The sequence below is a fragment of the Zygosaccharomyces rouxii genome, assembly GCF_000026365.1.
Source record: "Zygosaccharomyces rouxii strain CBS732 chromosome F complete sequence".
NCBI classification, from domain to species: Eukaryota; Fungi; Ascomycota; class Saccharomycetes; order Saccharomycetales; family Saccharomycetaceae; genus Zygosaccharomyces; species Zygosaccharomyces rouxii.
The window spans coordinates 397,749-420,010 of NC_012995.1; the positions used below are offsets into that span (position 1 = coordinate 397,749).

At 39.5% G+C, this 22,262-nt stretch overlaps 11 protein-coding genes and 1 non-coding gene across 12 annotated transcripts; 7 read left to right on the forward strand and 5 right to left on the reverse strand.

Annotated features, from left to right (window-relative positions):
- Positions 1-93: 93 nt before the first annotated feature.
- Positions 94-1,131, forward strand: AIM45 (Aim45p; the record flags this gene model as incomplete). The annotated part of the gene is made up of 1 exon (XM_002497360.1): positions 94-1,131. The coding sequence occupies one exon, from the start codon at positions 94-96 to the stop codon at positions 1,129-1,131; it is 1,038 nt and encodes a 345-aa protein (XP_002497405.1).
- Positions 1,132-1,473: 342 nt separating this feature from the next.
- On the forward strand, positions 1,474-3,681 carry ZYRO0F04796g (uncharacterized protein; the record flags this gene model as incomplete). Its single annotated transcript, XM_002497361.1, has 1 exon — positions 1,474-3,681. The coding sequence occupies one exon, from the start codon at positions 1,474-1,476 to the stop codon at positions 3,679-3,681; it is 2,208 nt and encodes a 735-aa protein (XP_002497406.1).
- A 573-nt stretch (positions 3,682-4,254) lies between these two features.
- Positions 4,255-8,130, forward strand: ZYRO0F04818g (uncharacterized protein; the record flags this gene model as incomplete). Its single annotated transcript, XM_002497362.1, has 1 exon — positions 4,255-8,130. One exon carries the CDS (start codon positions 4,255-4,257, stop codon positions 8,128-8,130), a length of 3,876 nt encoding a protein of 1,291 aa, XP_002497407.1.
- A 409-nt stretch (positions 8,131-8,539) lies between these two features.
- Positions 8,540-9,679, forward strand: ZYRO0F04840g (aldo/keto reductase; the record flags this gene model as incomplete). Its single annotated transcript, XM_002497363.1, has 1 exon — positions 8,540-9,679. The coding sequence occupies one exon, from the start codon at positions 8,540-8,542 to the stop codon at positions 9,677-9,679; it is 1,140 nt and encodes a 379-aa protein (XP_002497408.1).
- A 966-nt stretch (positions 9,680-10,645) lies between these two features.
- Positions 10,646-12,802, forward strand: ZYRO0F04862g (copper fist DNA-binding domain-containing protein; the record flags this gene model as incomplete). The annotated part of the gene is made up of 1 exon (XM_002497364.1): positions 10,646-12,802. One exon carries the CDS (start codon positions 10,646-10,648, stop codon positions 12,800-12,802), a length of 2,157 nt encoding a protein of 718 aa, XP_002497409.1.
- A 492-nt stretch (positions 12,803-13,294) lies between these two features.
- YRB30 (Yrb30p) lies at positions 13,295-14,506 on the reverse strand (the record flags this gene model as incomplete). Its single annotated transcript, XM_002497365.1, has 1 exon — positions 13,295-14,506. The coding sequence occupies one exon, from the start codon at positions 14,504-14,506 to the stop codon at positions 13,295-13,297; it is 1,212 nt and encodes a 403-aa protein (XP_002497410.1).
- A 109-nt stretch (positions 14,507-14,615) lies between these two features.
- Positions 14,616-17,162, reverse strand: RAD54 (DNA-dependent ATPase RAD54; the record flags this gene model as incomplete). Its single annotated transcript, XM_002497366.1, has 1 exon — positions 14,616-17,162. One exon carries the CDS (start codon positions 17,160-17,162, stop codon positions 14,616-14,618), a length of 2,547 nt encoding a protein of 848 aa, XP_002497411.1.
- Positions 17,163-18,429: 1,267 nt separating this feature from the next.
- Positions 18,430-19,416, forward strand: ZYRO0F04928g (Zn(II)2Cys6 transcription factor domain-containing protein; the record flags this gene model as incomplete). Its single annotated transcript, XM_002497367.1, has 1 exon — positions 18,430-19,416. The coding sequence occupies one exon, from the start codon at positions 18,430-18,432 to the stop codon at positions 19,414-19,416; it is 987 nt and encodes a 328-aa protein (XP_002497412.1).
- Positions 19,417-19,524: 108 nt separating this feature from the next.
- Positions 19,525-20,262, reverse strand: YIP5 (Yip5p; the record flags this gene model as incomplete). Its single annotated transcript, XM_002497368.1, has 1 exon — positions 19,525-20,262. One exon carries the CDS (start codon positions 20,260-20,262, stop codon positions 19,525-19,527), a length of 738 nt encoding a protein of 245 aa, XP_002497413.1.
- A 145-nt stretch (positions 20,263-20,407) lies between these two features.
- Positions 20,408-20,478, reverse strand: ZYRO0F04972r. The gene has a single exon. It is a non-coding gene; the product is annotated as a tRNA-Gly (tRNA).
- A 189-nt stretch (positions 20,479-20,667) lies between these two features.
- On the forward strand, positions 20,668-21,588 carry BUD16 (putative pyridoxal kinase BUD16; the record flags this gene model as incomplete). The annotated part of the gene is made up of 1 exon (XM_002497369.1): positions 20,668-21,588. One exon carries the CDS (start codon positions 20,668-20,670, stop codon positions 21,586-21,588), a length of 921 nt encoding a protein of 306 aa, XP_002497414.1.
- On the reverse strand, positions 21,585-22,001 carry VPS55 (Vps55p; the record flags this gene model as incomplete). Its single annotated transcript, XM_002497370.1, has 1 exon — positions 21,585-22,001. One exon carries the CDS (start codon positions 21,999-22,001, stop codon positions 21,585-21,587), a length of 417 nt encoding a protein of 138 aa, XP_002497415.1.
- Positions 22,002-22,262: the final 261 nt, after the last annotated feature.

The following is a 22,262-nucleotide window of genomic DNA, read 5'->3' on the forward strand; positions in this document are numbered from 1 at the left end:
TTTGAAGTACAACTTTAATAAAGAAGAAAAAAAAAAAATCCAAGAAACTAGCCATTTTAGGGCTCGTATTACACTTTCCTGTGGTTTTAGATCATGCTTAGAACACTCCGTTTCCGAATCCCAACCGCTGGGCCTTTTATTAAATCCCATAGGTTCGCATCTACTTTGACATTTATCGAAACTTCGAAAGATGGTAGTGTCGTTTCATCATCTTTGAATGCTTTAACAGCTGCTCAACAATTGGGTAACCCAATTCATGCTGTGATTCTTGGTTCTCAAGCTTCTGCAGCCGCAAATGCATTGAAATCTTCAGTAAAATGTGAAAAATTGGCGAAAATCCTGGTTTCAAATAATGTGGGTTTCGACCACTATCTACCTGAAAAAGTCGCACCAGTATTAGCTCGTCTTTTACAAAATGAAGAATACTCCCACTTCGTTGCTGCTTCTTCTACTGTTGGTAAAAGCAATCTACCTCGTCTAGGTGCCCTATTGGATCTGCAACCAATCAGTGATATTACCAAGATTGTAGATGCTAAGACCTTTGTGAGACCAATTTACGCAGGTAATGCGATTGCTACAGTGGAATGTTCTCAACCTAAGAAATTGATCAGTGTAAGAGCTTCTGCCTTTGAACCAATTGCACAGGGCTCCACAGATTCTGCACTAATAGAGGAGGTACAAGGGTTGGAACCTGAATCTTCTATTGATATCAAATGGGAAGGTGAGACTTTAGTCAAGAGCGAAAGACCAGATTTGGGTTCTGCGTCTATAGTGGTAGCGGGTGGTCGTGCTCTAAAGGACAAAGAAACCTTCGACAAAATTCTAGTTCCATTGGCAGACGCCTTACATGCCGGTATTGGTGCCACCAGGGCCGCCGTGGATAATGGATTCTGTGATAACTCTTTACAAGTGGGCCAAACTGGTAAAGTTGTTGCTCCTGATCTATACATTGCAGTTGGTGTTTCTGGTGCCATTCAGCATTTAGCGGGTATGAAAGATTCTAAAGTAATTGTAGCAATCAACAATGATCCTGAGGCACCCATCTTCAAAGTTGCAGACTACGGTCTAGAAGGTGACGTTTATGAGATTGTCCCTGAATTGACCCAGAAGTTGAAAGAAGTGCAAAACTGAGGAATCTAATGCTGTGATTACTGTTGTATATACATAGAATGAAGGTGAACAATGACATAAAATCACCAATTTGGTTTAACTGAACCGTTAAACAGGTTCAAGAATAATATTCAACTCGGTTGACCTAAACCTAAAACTCTGGCATTGACTTCTCGCTTTGTCCTTACAACCATGCCGGACTATCTTACAAGTAAACCACGCGTTTTATATGTAGAAATCGTTTGAGGAATCTTATTTTAAGTTGGAGTTTGGATTGACTAGCCTTATGCTTCTCTCACTGGCTTAATACTTCATTGCCCTTGGACCTCATCCCCGTTTTTCTCGTCTTTTTACCCACAAGAAATGTCACCTTCCAGTTCTTCGTTGTTGAGAGATGGACCACATAGTTCTGAGAGAGACTACGGATCAAATGGCTGCACCTCCTGTGGACCGAAGCCCAACAGATGCCCCTGCCAAAGAGATTCACTGCAGTCATGCAAATCTTTTAGACCTCTCGTGCCCATAACTGAAAGTAGCGTGTCATCTCCTTTGAATAGCGTTAATCATAAGAAGCTGAGTCCTAACGAAATAGAGATTAGACCGTCTATTTGGGATGTATTACCTTATTATCTCCCGTTCTTTTCATGGCTCCCGAATTACAATATATCGAAATGTATTGGTGATTTAATTGCCGGAGTATCATTGGCATCTTTTCAAATTCCTCTAGCTCTATCGTTTGCCACTTCTGTAGCTCATGTAGAGCCATTATGTGGGTTATATTCGTTAGCATTTACACCATTTATCTATGCAATTTTAGGATCTGTACCCCAGATGATCGTTGGTCCTGAAAGTGCTATTTCATTAGTTGTAGGCCAGGCTGTGGAAAAGATGATTTCACATAACCCAGATTTACATACACTACAACTTTCTGCGGTGATTACTTTTATCAGTGGTGGATTTCTATTTTTTTTTGGACTCTGCAGATTGGGATTTTTGGGCAACGTATTGAGTAGGGCTCTTTTAAGAGGATTTATCAGTTCTGTCGGGTTAGTTATGATAATCAATTCCATGATTTCAGAGTTCAAATTGGATAAAATTTTGAAGGATTTACCAGTCCATTACCATACCCCATTTGAAAAGATTCTTTTTTTAGTGACATATGCACCCAACAATTACCATGGACCTACAACCGCACTTAGCTTATCTTGTTTCTTTATCCTAATAATGACAAAGATTATCAAGAAGAAATTGATGCCTAGATGTAGATGGATCGTATTCGTCCCTGATATTCTGCTGCTCATAATTGGTACCATATTCCTATCGATTAAGTATCGATTCAAGCACAATTACAGCATTAGCACAGTGGGCGATTTCAATACAAAGGGATTAGATAAACTTTTGAATCCATTATCTGCAGAAAACCGCGGACTTATACCACAACTATTGAGCGCCGGCTTTATTACTGCCATGTTGGGATTTTTCGAATCTACTACAGCTTCTAAATCGTTAGGTAGTTCCTACGATTTGGCGATTTCTTCTAATCGCGAGTTAGTAGCGTTGGGTAGTATGAACCTCTTCTCCTCAATATTGGGATCTCTACCAGCTTTTGGTGGATATGGAAGATCTAAGATAAATGCCTTTTCTGGAGCGCAGACGGTCATGTCTGGCGCATTCATGGGACTTTTGGTCTTGTTAACTATTAAATTCTTGTTGCCAATGATTCACTACATCCCAATCTGTGTATTGTCTGTGGTAACGACAATGGTGGGAATTAGCTTGCTGGAGGAAGCTCCAGCAGATTTGATGTTCCACTTCAGATGCTTCGGATATGATGAGCTGTTGGTTTTTACTCTAACAGTATTGACGACTATGTTCTACTCTGTGGAAGTGGGAATTTGTATCGGATGTGGTTACTCAGTCATAAGTATTATTAAACATTCCGCAAAGTCAAGAATTCAAATCTTGGCAAGAGTACAGGGCACTTCGAGGTTTGTCAATTCTGATGACTATTTGAAACAGACCAACAGGGAACACGCAAATGAGAATTTGGAATTGGAGGAATTGGAAGGATGTCTGATCGTTAAAATTCCAGAGCCATTGACCTTCACCAATACCGAAGATTTGAAGGAAAGATTAAATAGACTGGAAAAATTTGGTTCTACTAGAGTGCATCCTGGTGCTAGAGGTCGCCGATCAAGAAGTAGTACAAGGTACGTTATTATTGATCTCCATGGTATGACTCATATGGACTCATCAGCGGCTCAGATACTTTTAGAGATTGTATCGTCCTACAGGAAACGTGATGTTAGAGTATTTTTGGCTCGAGTTACTATTGATGCAAGAGTAAGAGAGAGGTTAGAGAAATCGGGTGTTGTAGATTTGGTGGAAGATAATGTTCCGATGAGTGCTACCAATGTAAACCAGGAGATTTATGCATCATCGTATTTTCTAACAATTGAAGATGCCTTGACTGCTATGGAAGATCATGAATCTGCCAATTTTTCTTCCGATTTGGTAGCAGATAATTTGAGCCTTGTTTCTCCCAGCCTTACAGATTCTGGTATTGTTTGAAATTAAAATGTTATCAGGTGTTTCATAGACTCACTTATTATGATCCCTAAGTCTACCTAGGGGGTGCCACTTCTCATGGTCACCTGGGCGCTCTTAATTATTTTTTTTTTTTCATTTTTTTTTCGTGACGCTGACGCTGACGCTGACGCTTACGCCGACACTGACACTGACACTGACACTGACGCGCGACACACTGACGCCGATGACACAAAATAACAATATGCATAATAACAGTTTTCAAAAAATTTAGATCAAAGAAAATAAACACACACGTTCGGAATTTGAACCTATATTGACACAAAGTAGCTAGCAGAGGGAAAAGTATAAATTCAGGTCAAACCTTTTGAAATCTATATCCTAAGTGAAAGTCACTTTTGAAACTACGAGATTATTTCGTAACAGAAAATTATAAAAGTAGGCTAGGGGACAACAATAAAAATCATTTCAAACAGCTATTTCTAGAACTAAAAGGGATTTGGAAGCTTTTTTACAGCGTTTTCTAGCTTTCTTAATTCTCAATTATCTATCTCAGATCCTCGTCACTGTTGACTACTTTGTCAAACGTTTGAAATTATGGTACAAATTAATTTCAAAAGCTGGTTTAAGCCCATAAAAGCTACTGAAAAGGAGAAGAAGGTTACAATAAATCCTTCTTCTATCGCTTCTGTCCCTCCTGTGGCTCTTGCAGCTACTTCCCTGGCAGCAGCCGAATCTAATGAAACCGAAGGAACTCTCACTACTCCCCAGTCTATTGGCACCAATACTGGTGATGGTACTGATGGCAAAAGAATTAATTCAGCTCATGATAAAAATGGATCTGAATATTCTTCTTCAAGCAAAAATAATGCTACCGCAGAAGCTGTCTCTAATTCTCTTGTTGCTGTTTCCACTGTCACTGGCGCTAAAGTATCAAAGAAAGACCCTGCCTATCCTGGTGTTTATCATGGAACTTCCAGCCATAGAGTTAGTCGGACTATAAGGAAGTTCTTCAAAAAAGCCTGGTGGAACAAGGAGAAAGGAAATGCGGAAGGAGAAAACGGTGGTTCTGAAACTTCAGTGTCTGACACCACTTCTTTCTCAAGTGCTTCTGAATGGGAAGATCCATACGGTAACCCTATCCTCAGAAAGAGAGATTACATGCTAATGATCTTAAAAGAAGCCGCTGGTAAGGAAGGGTTTATTTCCTCCATTGATATCGAAAAACAAATTGGCTTTGCCAATAGGTATCATAAAATTAGAAGATGGAAGAATAAAGATTTTAAGTTTCCTAACTCTCATTCCACTGAAGGAGTATACAAGCCATGGGAATTGGTTCCAGGATTTTGCGAAAAGTCTGAAGATCAACCAACTGTTGGAAGGGAATTGACCTGTGCTTCAAATGGTGTTGTTATATCTTCACAAAAAAGTGAACCACGAATCTCTCTACCTAGAAGTTCTCCTATTGCTGGTTGTAGTACTGAGCTTAGGGAACGTGATATTGTTTCTGTTTCATCTAATCCTGTTTTCTCCACCGATATTGTTCCTGTTGAGCCTGTAGCCGCTGTTTCCTCTGTTAAAGGCACCCCAGTAGTGCCGACAGTCCTTCCTGCTACCGCTGAAAGTACTGCCAGTGATTCTGTCGCCACCGAAGCACCTCTGCTTCCTTCTGATTTCATCTCTAGATTTGCTCCCATCCAGCCTGCTGCTCAAGAAGACCTTCAAGAACTTGCTAGAGTTTTTGAAACCAATGAACCCAGATCTATAATTGAAAACGACAGTTCTAGGTTTGCTCCAAGAAATAGAACTCCTCAACAGAATCTTGAAGATGCCGTCAAGTTATTTGTCTCCTACAATGGTGATGAGACCAAAGTTGATCCTCCACTTCCCCAGGATGTAGAATATTCTAGTTTTGGAGAGCAACAGCAAAATCTTTATGACTCTGAAGTTGTGCACGATGATGTTACTGTGGTTTCTCCCAATCTTGACGATGATTGTCCACACTCTCTCAGATTCTTCCCCGATGACCCACCACCAGAGAGAATATCTGTGTCTCGCCACAATGATAACGGCGATGTTTCGATCAGCTCTTGTGTAGAGTTAGGTGCATCTGTGCCTTCTAATGGTGTGAGAAACTATCCTTATTATCATAGCACTAATGGAATTGAAGCTTCAGTATCTTCTCAATCGGCGGTTATGCTTCCACTAACATTTGAACAATCACCAGTAGAACCAACAACCTTCGTCTTTGACGTAAATATGCAACAGAATATTGAGGCCATCGTTTCTTCCAGGGACAATTCAATATGTCTACCTCTCGATGACGTTTGTAAAAAGTCGTCTACAATTTCATCTTCTGGTTTTGTATACGATATCAATGTTCATAAAAACATTGAAGCTATTATTGGATCTGAGCACTTCGAAGAATATGTACCCAAAAGTGCTGACTGGCATGACTACGAAGTCGTCTTGCCTAAGAGAGGTTGCGCTGGTGCCAATGATATAAAGGAAAAGGGACCTATAATTTCACACTATCCTAGTTTGCAGTCCACTTTAAGTACCGAGGAATTATCGGAAGTGAAATCCCCAGATTACTATGACGCCGAGAACGAACCTATTTCAATGGATCCTGATGGAAAGGAACGTCGACGGAGTTTTGAGACGATTATCCATTACAGCCTAAAACCAGTTGCTATTGATACTGCATCTCCACAATTCGATGAGGATTTTGATGTGTCGGATCTCAAGATCGATGATGATGAACAAGAGTCACCTTTGTCTAATGTTTGTGCTGATACTTTTCTACAAAAGAAAGATTTGGGATCATTGTTTGATGCTGCTGCTAAAATTCAAAACAGTAATCATGTTAATACAGATAATACGGCTGTTCTACCTATCCCGGGTCATGCTGTAATTATGAACACTCTACTAGCCGCCGATGTGCCTGCTCAAATTGAGTCAAATAATGTGAGACCTATCATTACTGTCCATGATGATGATTTGGAACCATGCGTTCCTCTTTCAGAAGATGATGATGACGAGGATGAGGATGGTGACAGCGTGGCTATCGCGTATCATGAAGGTCGGATTGGTGAACCCATTGCAGAATTAAAAAATACGCATTTATCTGCCCCAGTTCAACAATTGGCACCTACACCTAAAAATCAAGCCAATTTTGATAAGTTAGATGTTGATCTTTTTTCGAAAGTGGAGAATCTTATGTCTCCACATAATGGAATTGGAGCGTCAATCAACCAGGAAGTTCCAGGACTCGGTGCATATAGAAACAATAACCATATTGAGCAGGAGTTGAATTACGATGAAATCATACGCCTTATCTTTAGAGAAGATTCACTTCAGGAAGATGTCTACCATCCCGAAACAGCCACAGAAATCGGTGATGATGATTACGATGTTTCAATGTCTACCGAGGAAGAATTCGAAGATGAGGACGAAGATTCTGAGGAGGAGGATGAGGATGAAAGCTCTTGGAATTTAACAAGCTCCTTCTGCTCACATAGAGTGCCTTCATTCGTTGATGGATTGTTTGGAGATCTAGAGTATGGATCGGAGCGACCTAATCATATATTGGATGCACCTGTAGAGAATGGACTACAACAGGTTTCACGACACGGAGATAATTTTGAAATATCCCCACAAATAGAATTGAAACAGCAATCGCCGATGCCACTTCCTGTAGAACTAAAGGAAGAGCCGCCAGCACTGATAGTTTCGACAGAGAGGGAATCAGTTGCGACGCATAGTCCATTAGAAAGCCTTTGTTTTGTTCATTGGCCTATTGTGAAAGAAAACTGGGTAGCCAAAACTTTAGGCGAATACTGTCCGCTGAATTTTAGAAACAACATTAGGTTCAATTATGATAGTTCCGAATTCAAAATCCGCCAGTACTATATGACGACCAAAGCCATTTTACAAGAACAGTATAATACTCGTCGTAAATTGATTTTTTCACCAAAACCTGGTAAATGGTTAAATTTTGAATGGGAAACAGATATTCTGGATGTCGTTGATGATTTCATTCGGATTAATAGAAATCTTTACCCCATGTTTAAAGGACCACGAATTGTTCAACGGAAACACTTGATTAGACGTTGGAAAAATAGGGAGAGAGATCGTTTGATTGTTCTGGAACAATTGTTAGATTATTGGAGGGAAGATCCAGCGGCTATCGATCAATTGAAATTGGAAAAACAATCAACACGACCACTTCAGCAACATTCTCCTTCTATCAGCAATGTTGAAGCTCCTGAACGACCACCTTTAAAATTAGTGTTATCGAAAATTTTCGAAAGGATGACAATGGATGTTGCACATAAGAGGTTAGGTCGTCCGCCTCGTGATGGCAGTTCTGTAGTTCTTCTGAAGAAGGGACCTCCTTTAGGAATTGACTACTTTGGTTACAAAAGGGATAAAGCTAGAGAGTGGGTCAATAACATACTATTAAAGTTGTAACAGCAAAAGTTTTTCAATGTTACCTTGTATTTCGATGCCGGCAGAAGTACGTGGTGTATTGCAAGACGGATGTTGATACAACATCGATTAGTTTTTTTTTTTTTCTCTTTCTCGGATGCAAAACCTTTTCAACTAATAGTATCATTATTATGTACTTTGTAAACTTTTTCTCATTAGATGATCCTTTGTGATCTCATTTCAAAATAGCCGCTGAGCTTCTTAATCAATTGATCCCCCGCAAAGTTTGGCCGCATTGTTCAGCTGCAGAGCACAAGTGAATGTAAAGCACACTATGTAAAAACGGGGGGGGATAAGAGTTGTAAACGGCAACGGCCGTTCCAAGACATCTATCCAATGTTGTCACATGGTATTATTGGTAATCAACGGATTATAGACGCAAATTAGCGAAATGAAAAAGATATATAAAGGGAACCCTCGAGCAGCCCACATAACACTCGATGGCCCTCCTCATGAAAGATCATCAAGGAGAACTTCGAAAGTAAAGTATACTGAGATAATCATGTCAATTGCTCAGCAGGTTCGTTTTGGTAACACCGGTCTAAAGATTTCACCCATTGTGGTTGGATGCATGTCATTCGGATCCAAAGAATGGGCCGATTGGCTCATTGAAGATAAGGAAGAGGTCTTTAAGATTCTAAAGCGTGCCTACGACCGTGGATTAAGAACTTATGATACCGCTGATGTTTATTCCAATGGGTTGAGTGAACGTATTTTGGGTGAATTCTTGCGCCATTACAACATTAACAGGGAAACTGTTGTTATTTTAACCAAGGTGTTTTTCCCTACTGATGAAAGCATTCATGTGACAAGCAAGTTTGATTTTAGTGAGCAGGAATTGCTTACACTCACCAATCAAAGAGGTTTGTCCCGTAAGCACATCTTGGCTGGTGTCAAGGCTTCCATTGAGAGGTTAGGTACGTATATCGATGTTTTACAAATTCACAGATTAGACCATGAAACTCCAATGGAAGAGATTATGAGAGCCTTAAACGATGTTGTCACCCAGGGCGATGTTCGTTACATTGGTGCCTCTTCCATGTTGGCCACTGAATTCGCCGAATTGAACTTTATCGCTGAGCGTCACGATTGGTTTAAGTTTGTCAGTTCACAATCCTATTACAGTTTATTGTACAGAGAGGATGAACGTGAATTGATTCCATTTGCTAAACGTCACGGTATCGCATTAATCCCATGGTCACCATTGTCTGGTGGTGCTTTAACAAGACCATTGGGCGGAACATCTAATCGGTCCCAGACTGATAACTTTAAGGGCATCCTTGGTGTAGACAATCTAAAAGATAACGAAAAGGAGATTGTCAATCGTTTGGAAAAGGTCGCCAATGAAAAGGGTCAATCCATGGCTGCAGTGGCTACAGCCTGGGTACTACACAAGGGTTGCAACCCAATTATTGGTTTTAACTCTATAAAACGTGTTGATCAAGCATTGGATGCATTGGAAGTGAAACTCTCTGAACAAGAGATTAGCTATTTGGAAGAGCCTTACCTACCTCGTAATCTGGTTATGTAGAGTGTATAGTGTAAAGGTATGATAACTGGAGATTGTGTAAGGTGATCTCCATGATTTACGCTGCGTCTATAATTAGGAGTCCGAGAAAAAAGAAAAGCCGGTTCATTCTTCGTATAGAATGCACGTTCCTCCGTTCGATTCTCTCTGTGCGACTTTCGCCATTGTTATTGTTGTTGTAGCCATAATAGTAGTATAAACACTACAATAACCGTCTGACGAAATTGCAAAATCATATCTATTGCTTTCTAAGTGATCCAGTAGCAAAGAGTTCGGTAAAGCAAGTCGAGAGCAAGCATTGCAGCATTTTAGTGGCAATACCGTACAGTATGTACCAGTAGTTTAACTTGCAAGTCCTACTTTTCAACCCATCAAACATGCCTTACGATGGCCGTCGGATAGTGAGGCGAGCCCAAATTTGGTACCAACATTGCAGACGCAGAAGTGCCCTACATATCTACGTACCTACATACATTTCAGATGGTAATAGTGTAAAACTTGCTTTTCTACAAACTTAGCTAGTCTTCTTAATTTTCTCTTCAGTACACACCTTAAAATACTAACAATCGTTTCCGTTGTCTCGTTATTGGTCATTATCATAAGTTCGCAGCGTCTCAAGAACTTCGGGAGTCGGTTTAGCACTGAGAAGCAAAAAAGGTAAGAGCAGGATACATCAGAAACAAAAAGACAAGGCGAGAAAATTGGCATAAGACAGTTACATACACCTTACATGGACATTGTTTAGAACGAAGTCGACTTGTGCTAGTCATAACAGAATAGAAGAAGAACAGAAATCGCTTTAGTTAGTTCAAGAGAGTCCGTCTTGTGTGACGTCTTACTGTTCAGTTGCACTACGTACTCACTATTATCACACATTTGAAATTTTACACTTATAAACGAAACAGAAGACAACAGTTCTGGAAGATAGGAAGAAGAAGAAGGGAAAGTGGTTGGAAAAATAACTTGGAGATGGTTTTGATAAATGGCGTTAAATACGCCTGTGAGAGATGTATAAGAGGACATAGGGTCACAACATGTAATCATACGGATCAACCACTAATGATGATTAAACCTAAAGGCAGACCGTCGACGACTTGTGACCACTGTAAGGAACTGAGAAAGAATAAAAATGCGAATCCATCAGGTATGTGTACTTGTGGTAGATTAGAGAAGAAGAGGTTAGCTCAAAAGGCTAAGGAAGAGGCAAGGGCAAAGGCCAAGGAGGAGAAGAAATTACATGAATGTCGTTGTGGCAGCGATGAACCTTGTAAATGTCATTCTAATAGACGTAGTAGAACCAGTCATACTAGGAAATTGAAGAACACTAATGTTGGTGGTTCGAGACCCTCGTCTCAACATCTGGATTCAGCAAGTATTGGTGGCATGGGCCATGTGATGTCGCCGGTGTCTATGGATTCAAACTCGAGTATTCAGAATGGGAGTGCTGGTACTAGTAATATTAATATCAGTGGTATTGGTAAAGCTGAACCCTCATCATTATTCCCATCGGGGTTTTTGGATACAGGGGAATCTAATGGTAAAATTTCCAAAGACTATCACCAGGTACCTTCACTTGCATCAATTTCATCGTTACATTCCGGTCAATCGCCGTCGTTTGATCAAAAGTTAGGGTTACCACAGTCGCCTCTGTTAAATGGTTTGAGTAGAAATAGTGGGGGAAATTTTTTCAATTGGGCTGATGATGTTGGATCTCTTTATCCTGCAAAATCGGATTCCGGTGTTAATCTATTGGAAAATGACAAGCCAAATTCGAATGTAAGCGGAAACACAAATACGAGCAGTATGAATAATTTTCCAGGTGATTTAGGGGTTGGAATTTACTTTGGTGTCAATAACGGCAGCACGAATGGAAATGAGAATGGTAATGGCGATGGTAATGATAATGTTAATGGGAGTAAGAGTATGAATACAAATCTTAAAATGAAAAATCCAAATGCTAAAGTACCGTTTGATGAGTATGGTGTTCCACCAGAGATTAATACAAATCAAAGCAATGATCCAAGTGGCAACAATATGAGCGCGCCTTTAAATGATTGGAATACTGATAAAAGTCCGGATGTTGGTAATATGACGAATTTTGCTCAGAATAATGGATTACTTGATATTTTCATGGATTCTACAACGGTTGCGGCACTTTCCAAGGATTCTTTGATGGGACAACAGGATAATTTCGATTTCTTAAACGAAAACAATAGAACTCAGGGGAAGATCAATTCCAATATTAATCCTAGTTACAGCCATAATGGTACTAACAATCATAACGACATTAATAAAACTAATGGTAATTTCATCAACAATGGTAATGCTAACCATAATCAATACAGGAATAGAATATGGGCAAGTCCATTCGGAACCGATAGATCTGATACTGTAAGTGTTGATGGTGAAAGTATGAGAAGCGTAGAAGGTGCCTCCTTAGCACCGAGTTTTATGGATACTCCTGAAAGAGCTTCAAGTTTACACAGTGCTCATTCAGTACTGTACCAGCAACCACATCCACATAATCAAGCGCAGAAACAAATCAAAAGAACCACAAGTGCGAATAGAGGTTATAGGTCTCAGCCCTCTGGTAGACCAGCAGTTCCTATTACAATTAATCCTTCAATGGTTAGTAGTATCGACGATACAATCAGCGTTACGTCTTTACAAAGTCCAGCAAGCTCGCTTATCGATAATAATGGATTTTCTACATCTTTAGGCAATAGCGGTGATTTTGGAACTTCAAATCCTTTATTTGAAAGGTCGAAATCACCTCAATTAGGGCTTGAAGAACTCACCAACACAACGATTCCCACAACACCTCAATTTTCCAAACAGCGATCGAATGTTATTCCTTCAACAAATTCAAAATTCGAGTTAGATCGATTGCTTGGATTGGATACCGGTAATACAAGTGGGTTACCGGATAATTCTGCAATTTCAGAGAGTAATAACAATGATAATTTAGTTTTCCAAAATGATACAGCAACACTCTCTAGTCCTGCGGATAAAGGTGTGTTCGAGGAAGCATCACTAATGAATGGCAATCAAACGACTTCGCCGCCAAGTCAATTATTCACTGAAAAGGGGTTTGCAGATTTAGATAATTTCATGTCAACCCTTTGAATCTGTGATTTTTTTCCCAAGAAGTATGGGATGTGAAGAACTACTCTTACTTACCAACGAAGACAATAATGAGATATTTTAAAAGACATAAAGTAAATTAAAATAAAAAAAATAAAAATAAAAATCTGGCGCTTTTACATAGGAAGTTGAGACATTGTGCATTTTTATTCCAAGGGTTGTTTTCTTTTACTTTATTCTACGTATATGTTAATGTTCAGGAGTTACGAATTAATACAGCAAATGGGGTCTCCAGTTAGTATCTTCGTCTAAAAAAAAAAAAAAAATGATGATAATGATAACCAGACTTTTTTATGAGTCCCTCAAACAATTTCCCGTTAACCATCTAATTTTTAGTTGTTAATGCCAGTGCGGTTATGTAGTTCCCTTTGTCTTTTTTTTAAGGAACCGAATACAAGGTTGGTAACGACAAGCACTATCTAATATTGAAATTTATACGATGAGACATTCCATTTAATAAGTTATCAGTTTTAATTATAATTTAATCTTTTCCATATTCTTTGTGACTACCTTAACATCTGCATTTTGTTCTCTGATTGAATTTGGATTTTCATCGTTCAAATATGTGGAAAGCCTTTCATCAGTAACTTCTAAAATACTTTTCTTATCAGTTTCTTGTAGGGATGCTAGTCGTATAACGTATTCTAAAAGTGTAATTGAACTTGAAGCTTCAATTTTTTCTTGGTCCTCGTCCTCGTCTTGAGATTCCTCTTCTTCTTCAGATTCTTCGCCATCCGTCTCTGTCTCCTCATAACCGCCTAGTGCGAGCCATATGACGTCTTCTGTTGAAGAATTCTCATGATGATGCCTTCCTTGAATGTTTTTATCAATTTTCAATACAAGAACAGGAGCATCTTGTTCTTCCAATTTCAATAAGTTACCAGAAACGCTAAAGAATAATTTGGTTATTTGGCAAAGATCTATCGTCATAGATTGCGGTTTTTCACCGTCCTCCACATTATGGTATCTTTCATCATCGAAACTTTGATCGATCTTAAGCTCATATTTGAATTCCTTTTCATTTTTTATCACTTGCACAAATGCTCTCTTCATATCTTCTTTCCAAGTAACTCTATTAAATTTATCCTTATCCACTTGATAAAAAACGGAGAAAACAGTTACTTGGAATTTAGGACCTACTTTTCCGTATCCCTTGGAGTTATTAACATTTATATGATTAGATGCCTGCAGTAAAAGACCTGGTGAAATTTGCTGTGGTAATACAGAACTTATCGTAGCACCTGAAGTTGTCAAAGAAAGGTTGAGATATGGTGTAACTCCCTCGATTCTTTGTAAAAGATCTTTGATGTATTTCTCAACGGCATTAATAGCATCCTTTTGAGCCTTGGGACTTTTGCTTGATTCTACCAACGTTGTCAACTCTTGCATATTTTCATCGAATCTATCCAATTCATCCTTAAGGTCCTTTGTTAATTTTAAAGTAGATTCTAAGTTTGTATTACCTCTAGCTGCCACTAATTTAATCAAATCAATAGCCGATGATACTATATCAACACGATTTTGTAATTGAGTCTTCAACTTGTCAATTCTTCTAGCATCATCTTTTGGTATCTGCGTAACAAAGGTCGTGATGGTTTTCAAAGCATAGGTAGATGCAATAGATATACCTGATTTAATGGCAAATGTGACAGCTTGAGAACCCGCCTTAGATAATAATTCATCCATCGTGGCCTGTTTAAGGGGTTCGCAAGTTAAGTTTATTTTGAATGCAAACAACAATTCTTTCCCGATCTATAAAATTTATGTGAAGTCATTAATTAGTATTTAAGACATTTTAATGAGAAATGTACTGAAAAACATAACTGATATCCTTATGATTAAATTCATTTCGCAGTAAATGATCATTGGTTTTCTCTAAATCTTTGTGAATTAGATGGTTCCAAGTAGTTGCATCACCGTAAAGCATCGCTTGTGATCTAGCCATTTGTTTACCATCCTTGTTACAACGTTTACAGTGGTAGGTTTCATGGGTTTCACAAATAGTTTTATCATTAAATTGAAACAATTGTTTCAAATTATCTGCAGAGAACAACCTTTCTACATCTTCTTTCGCATCAACAACGCATGAACTTAGCGATAATTTCATTGATTGCCGTTGATAAATTTTTTCCTCTATGGAACCTGTTGATATGAATCTGTAGATGAAACAATCCTTCTTTTGACCATCTCTCCAAACACGGGCTAGTGCTTGTTGATCAGCAGCTGGATTCCAATCGGGATCTAAGAGAATCAATCTATTCGCGCCGATTAAATTAATACCACAACCACCGGCTTTAGAACTTAATAAAAATACAAATTCTTGACCCTCGGGATCGTTAAACCTATCGACTAGTTTCTGTCTCTTGTTGATACCCATAGTACCATCGAGTCTCACTGAACCGTACCTCTTTTGTCGACAGAGTTTTTCAATGAGATCAAGGGTCTGAGTGTAGTTAGAAATAATGACAATCTTATCATCAGATTCACTTCTGATCTTTGCTAAAAACCTTTCCAATATGGAAAATTTTGAAGAATATTTTACCTGAAGATCTTTACGTTTCGAATTCCACTCGTAATCATCCGGTATTGATATTTCATCCAAATTTTCAATTTCTTCATTAAAATCCACTAAATCTGGATGATTACACAATTTTTTCAAAAGACCAATAGCTTTTAAAGGTTGTGTACCACCAACACCTTTGACTAATTTTTTGACATCTCTCGATTCGACATTTTTCTTGTAAAGTTCACGTTGAAATGGTGTCAAATTCACAAATATAACATGTTCATATTTGCAAGGTAAATATTTGGCTAAAATATCATTTGTACGTCTAATGATAAATTTTGAAACCACATATGATAATTGCGATAGTTTTTCTTGGCCCTTGCGTACATCTTCGTCAGTAGCGTCAGCATCACGACTCTTCAAGATAGGAATTTCAAAATTTTTACGAAATTCTGATCTTGATCCCAATAAACCTGGATTAGAGAAATTTAATAAAGCAAAATATTCTGAAAGGTCATTCTGAATGGGGGTACCAGAAAGAATAACACGACGAGAACAATCGATACTATCCAAAGATGTGAATGTTAATGAATCAGCATTTTTCAGTCTATGACCTTCATCAGCTAACATGAGTCCCACATTACAATTTTTGAGTTGGTCTGTATTTCTCCTTAGAGTTTCATATGAAATGATTAAAACCGGTTTAACAATATTACGACCTTGTGCCTGTGCCCATGAATGAATTGCGCCTGATACACTTCCATTATTTAAAGAGCTCTTCTTACCATCAATCGCTAACGGTGATAAAGTACCGGGTCCCAACCATTTGTCCAATTCATTTGCCCAATTGTTAACTAAGGACGATGGACATACAATAATACATTTGTCAATAAGTCTTTTACCTTGAGGACCTTGCCTTAGGAGTGTCCACATTAATGCAATACATTGAAGGGTTTTACCCAATCCCATTTCATCTGCCATAATACAACCATATGCACCTCTATTAACCTCTTGAGTTGTATTTTCCACCCCCTTAGTAACAAGCTCTTTGTCTAGAAAGTCCTTCATGACAAGACCAGTAACACATCGATATAAAAACCTCACACCTTCCACTTGATGTGGTCTTAAAATTTTAGCCAATTTGGGATCAATTACTACTGGAATGTTTGGAAATTTTTTCGATTGAGTTTCGGTTTCACCAAGCAATTCCTTTAGTGATTTATTTCTTACACCATTAGTCATTAGCTGAACACGATTAATCTGGGTCTGTGAATTAGAGTCTGAACTTGATGGCGGTGCTACTGGTAACGAGTCATTACGTTCCATATCACCATCCACAGTGGGATCATAAAGGACAATAGCAAACTCATCAGTTGGATCATGAAGTGGTCTTGGTTCGGGTATTACTTTTTTCTTGGTACCTAAAGTTAGTGGGAGACTGTGTCGTTGTGTGTAACCTTTAATAGGAACTGTGAAGGATCTCCTTAAAGTATTTTCAATTTTAGAGAGTCGTTGTGGATCTTGAGCTAGTCTATGCGCACTCAGTGCATCTGCTCTTACACGTCTCTCCTCTTCTTCTTCTTCTTCTTCTACATTGTTCATACTCATATCCACGTCCACATCCATACCGGCATAGGATATTCCGGTTCTTCTACGTGTCCTACGGACGCTGTTATCATTCTCGACATTTCTTTTGTTATTATTCTTGTAAGGGACTTTAAAAGGTTTTGTCAACTCGGCAAATGATCCTTGTATATTTAAGGACCTAGGAACTAGCTTAGGATTCTCACCAGCACCAATACCATTAGGAGGACTATGGAGACGAGCCTTTACCATGAGTGGGAGGTTATGTGATTGATCGACCTTGATGTTTGTTGTTGCTTGTTAGTTATAACGCGCTAAGATCCGAGTTTTTCTTTTCCCTTTCTTTACCGTATCGCGGTGTTTAATAACTTGGACGGTTACCGGTTCGATTCTCGCTAGAGGTATTGTGAAATCATGCTGGTTGCTTTGACCGAGATATCCACCGGATTTAAGCTTACGAGCGCAACAGGTACGAAGCGTTTTGGGTCCTTTTCTAAACGAACATGCCGCCGACGTCAAACGGACTGATACCACGGTGTTCTTTTAAGAGAGAACCGAAACTGTCACCGATCGCTTCGTACACACATCTCAGCGGTTATCTGCCCCCCCCCCCCCCACGCGGACATTTACCACCGCGCTCTAAAAATACGTCAATGACACATTCCCCAGTAAGAACACGCCAGATCTGCAATCGTACCACCTAATTATCGTCGGAAGTCGAAGATCATAACAACCGCGATTATTTCTAAGTGATTGACCGAGCTCTCGCGGTCGTACATTCTTCCGAAACAAGGGGGCAACCAGCGGGATCGTTCGGTACGCACGTACTTCCCGGGCCCTTTCTCTTTCTCTGCACCAATTGCGGAGAAAAAGTTTACTTCTGCTAGCCGCGCAAACAAAGGGGTCTTCCCCGCATCGGGTGACCTTCCGAAAGTGGTGAGACAAGAAAGCAATAAAGAGAGAAAGAAGTCTAACACCCCAACACCCCGTTCGGTATCTGGAGTCTTTTTTTCTTTTTTACTTGTTTCTTAAAAAAAGTTCTGAAGTACATTTCAATATGGTTCCTGAAACTCGGTCCGAAGTTGCCTTAGGGATGCACTCCGCGACCCCCGTTTTTTTTTTTAATGCAGATACTATGAGAGTGCGTATATTCAGCCGCAGCTCAACTCCGAGCTACACCCATGGGTATGTATGTAGGGTCGGGAGGGTCGGATAGTGGAGTTAGGAGGAAATATGTCCCTCTCCCTTCCTACGCATTTTTCTAAGAACATAAGTACGTCACTCCGTCTCCTCTCGAGCATGAGGCTGTCCCTCTTTTGAATTGTTTGTTTCTTCCTTTCTGTCTTCCTTGTGGGGTGATGGAGCAGATAAATGTTTCCGATGTGGGTGGTGCCGTCTACTCTAGAAGATCGCTTGTATATAAGAGTGAGAACTACGGCGGGTCCAGAGTCCGTCCTCCGTGGTGTACCACGAAGAACGGAGTTCAGATTAGTTTCGATTTGTTTTATGACAAAATAAAATGTCTACTAGTATTCCAGTATTGAATAGAAATCATTCTTTACCACCGCTCTTACTCCCGGCATCGAGACCTGTGAGTGGTGTTGGTAGTAGTGCAGAGACAAGACAAGATCCGTTCAGTACCGGCAGTAATGGTAAAAGAAGTGGTAGTTTGGAGGGATTAACCCAGCTCGCTACGAAAAGGGCTAGAATAGATGCTACTGGTGGTAGTGATGATGGTAGCAATTCAGTTCCGCTTCCATTGTTATTTGCTTCGCCCATTCCCCTAGTAGGTTCGTCGGCTCCGAAATCGGGATCTGTTTCTTCCGTTTCCTCTATGTCCTCCTTTTCCGATTCTTCTGCGTCTCCTCATGTCGGTGTTATGTTCGGTGATTACGGTATACGCGATGGGGTCCGCAGGAATAGTGACTATGCGACTGCGACTGAAAGGAAAAGTAGTAAATTAACACCACCACCAACCGCACCGTGTATGACTCGAGAAAGAAATTCTCCGAGGTCTAGTGCTAGTGGACCAAGTAGCGGTAGTGGTAGTAATAGTAGCAAGCGTCAAAGAGTGGGACCAAGCTGTGATGGATGCCGGCTTAAAAAGATTAAATGTGATGCGCATGTGGAAATCGTTTTGCAAGATCCAAGGGTTGTGTCACAAATTTCCAATAAACTTCATCAGGTGGTCTCTCGAGATCAGGTATCTCAAATGGATCTAAAAGTGGATATTTCGAACATTCCAATGGATTCTGTCTTGGTTAAACATATTGATAAAATTGTTATGTTTAAACCATGTACGTCATGTAACAAGCGTCGCGCAAGTTTAGATGGAAGTCAGGGCCCACTGGATGGGAGAAATGACAACGTCACTGGTGGCGTATGTGTTTTCAGTAAGGGATTCACAAGAGCTGATATCAACGTTTTTGTCAAAATTTGTAAAAAGGTAGGTGGGAAACCTGTACAGGAAATGACTGTGGAAGATTATCATGAAGCTGGATTTTAAGGGTTATTGTTTGTTTCACGAGGAGAAGGAAATATAAAAGCATTGTAAAACTGTATAGATGATGTGACATTATTAAATAAATGTGTGTTTTTTTCCTCTTATTTGGGTTTAGAATAACAGTATTTTTGCCGCTACGCAAAACGCTACATCGACAACTAGCAGTGGTAGAGATTTGCGTCCGGCTTCTAATTCGTTATAGAGCGAGTACGACCTTTTCAATGCAATTAATGAAACGATTACCCATTCGATAATCGTAATGACAAAATTTTTACCCAATCTTCTAAATTCATCGACAACTGATAGTAAAAGACACCCGGCGATCCAGGTTACATTTGAATAACCATAAGTACTGACAAGTGGTATGAAATTTGTTGCCAATAATTTTTGAGCAATGAACGGTGTTAACAGCGTATAAGCGTAAAATAGCCATGCTGAATGGACTAATTTCCAAGATTGACGAGAGGAATCCTTGACCTCCGTTGAAATTCCCCCAAATACGCCATCGATACAAAGCGTGAAAAGTCCGCTGCCTAAAAACCTTGACATGACCACAGTTGCAGTTATCCATAGTGGTCCGTAGAGATCTGGCGGAGATGCTTCATTGCGTAGCGATAATGAACCTAGTACCCTTTTTCTAAAGTCTGCGGTGGTCAATTGGAAATAACGAGAATAGTAGTTGAGTAACCCTGGGGCTAAGGGACGTTCTTCTTCAATTGGCTTTGGAGCAATTTCAGGTTCTATGTTTCTAATTGGTTCCGGTGGAACTTCCTCCAAGGGGGTGTCTGGTAATGTCTCCTCGAATGGATTTACACCAAAATCGTCAACGCCATCCAATCCGTCACTCATGCTTAATAGGTCTTCGCTTTATGTGTATTATAGACTCTTATAGGTCTGTCTAACGTCAATGTTCCGATCAATTGGGTTATTTGGAATAAAGTGTAAGGCCATATGATGCTCCGGGAAAAAATAGCTGATAAAATTAAAAAAGAAATGCGCAAGCCCGGAATCGAACCAGGGGCTCATCGATGGCAACGATGAATTTTACCACTAAACCACTTGCGCTTAGATACTTGTTGTAGAAAGATACTTCAAATTTCCACTACGTCCTTGGCGTAAATCATACTCAGATCATGCTTGTTTTCTCTCGACCTCTACATGTATACCAACTTACATGTAAACTACGAATACCATATTCGAAAAAAGCTTCAGGAAATCAGTGGCTAGTTTTATTCCAGCTCTTTTACGTTACTGATGCGTCTATTAGCAACGCAATCACACGTCGTACATGGATATGTGGGTAATAAAGCTGCGACTTTCCCCCTACAATGCTTAGGATGGGATGTCGACTGTTGTAACAGCGTCCAATTTTCCAATCATACTGGCTATGGATTGGATAAAGTTAGAGGTAATGCAACTACGGAATCACAATTAGATAATACTTTACAGGGAGTCATACAAAATTTCCCCCATGATTATGACGCATTATTATCTGGATATTTACCACATGCAGAATCAATAAGACTTATGGGATGTCATTACGCTGAGTACAAAAGACAAAATCCTCATGCGCTCTGGCTATTAGACCCAGTCATGGGAGATGAAGGTGAACTATACGTTTCTGAAAGTGTTGTGCCGGAATATAAAAGACTAATATTTGGACCGGATGTAGGAATCGATATTATTACGCCCAATCAATTTGAATTAGAACTTTTACATGGCTCTCCGGTAACAACTCTATCAGAATTGAATGACGTATTACATGGGATGCACAGATTTATTCCCATAATTGTAGTTTCTTCATTGGACACTAGGTTGTTTAATGATCCCAATAACATATTTATAGCCGCCTCTCAAGCTGGCAAACCGCCAGTGATCCTCCGAGTTCCTCTAATAGATTCTTATTTCACAGGTATTGGTGATATTTTTTCAGCACTTTTGATAGATAGGATTTACAAGCAACGCGATGAGTTGAATCTGGTTTCATGCGTTAACGATACACTTAACGTTGTGCAAGACGTATTGAAAGTGACAAGAGATCATTCTCCTCGAGGCGTTACAATGGGATCAACGTTAATGAAAGAATCAGAATTAAAGATCATTGAATGTAGGGATTTGTATGAAGGTCCTGGCGAAGAACAAGGACTTCAATTTAAGTATAAAGTTTTGTATTAGCTAAATAGGGCATCGTCTTGTTCCCAGCTTGAACGGAAGAACCAAGAGAATACCACAATGCTCGAATAGATGACTAGACCACCAGTGGTACACATAACACAGCTCATTAATCCAATTAGTCGACAGTGGTAAAAGACGGTAGGTAATGCAACACCACTTGTAACGAAAAGACCGGTCAGGAAATGGCCTAAATCCTGAGCATCACCTGCGTTTTCTGACATGAAATCTGCACCATCTAATGAACCCTTACCAAATAATGAATTAGGCAGAGGTGCTAATAGAAATATTAGCACATCTAATAAGGGGTAGTAATTGTGAAATAAAGCACAGCTGAGAATTACCAATAGGAAACCTAGGGCTAAGAATCCCGATAGCGATATGATCTTAGTCAATGGCGATACTTTCAATTCCATTATTTCTTAGTGTCTTTTACCGTTTCCCTTCTTCAGTGTTGTCCCAGATACGTCTTTTGTTAAGTGTGTTCAAAGAGCTTGGCTTCAACACTTTTCAAGCCTCACGGACTCGATCGAAAATAAAAGACTGGACATCATATAATAAACATAATCATCATGAACCACTTGCTTTATCACATATACTACGCAGTGCCCCTCTTTTCAATTAGAGAAGCTTTAATAAACTTTATACAGGACTATAAACAGGATATCTTACAACCA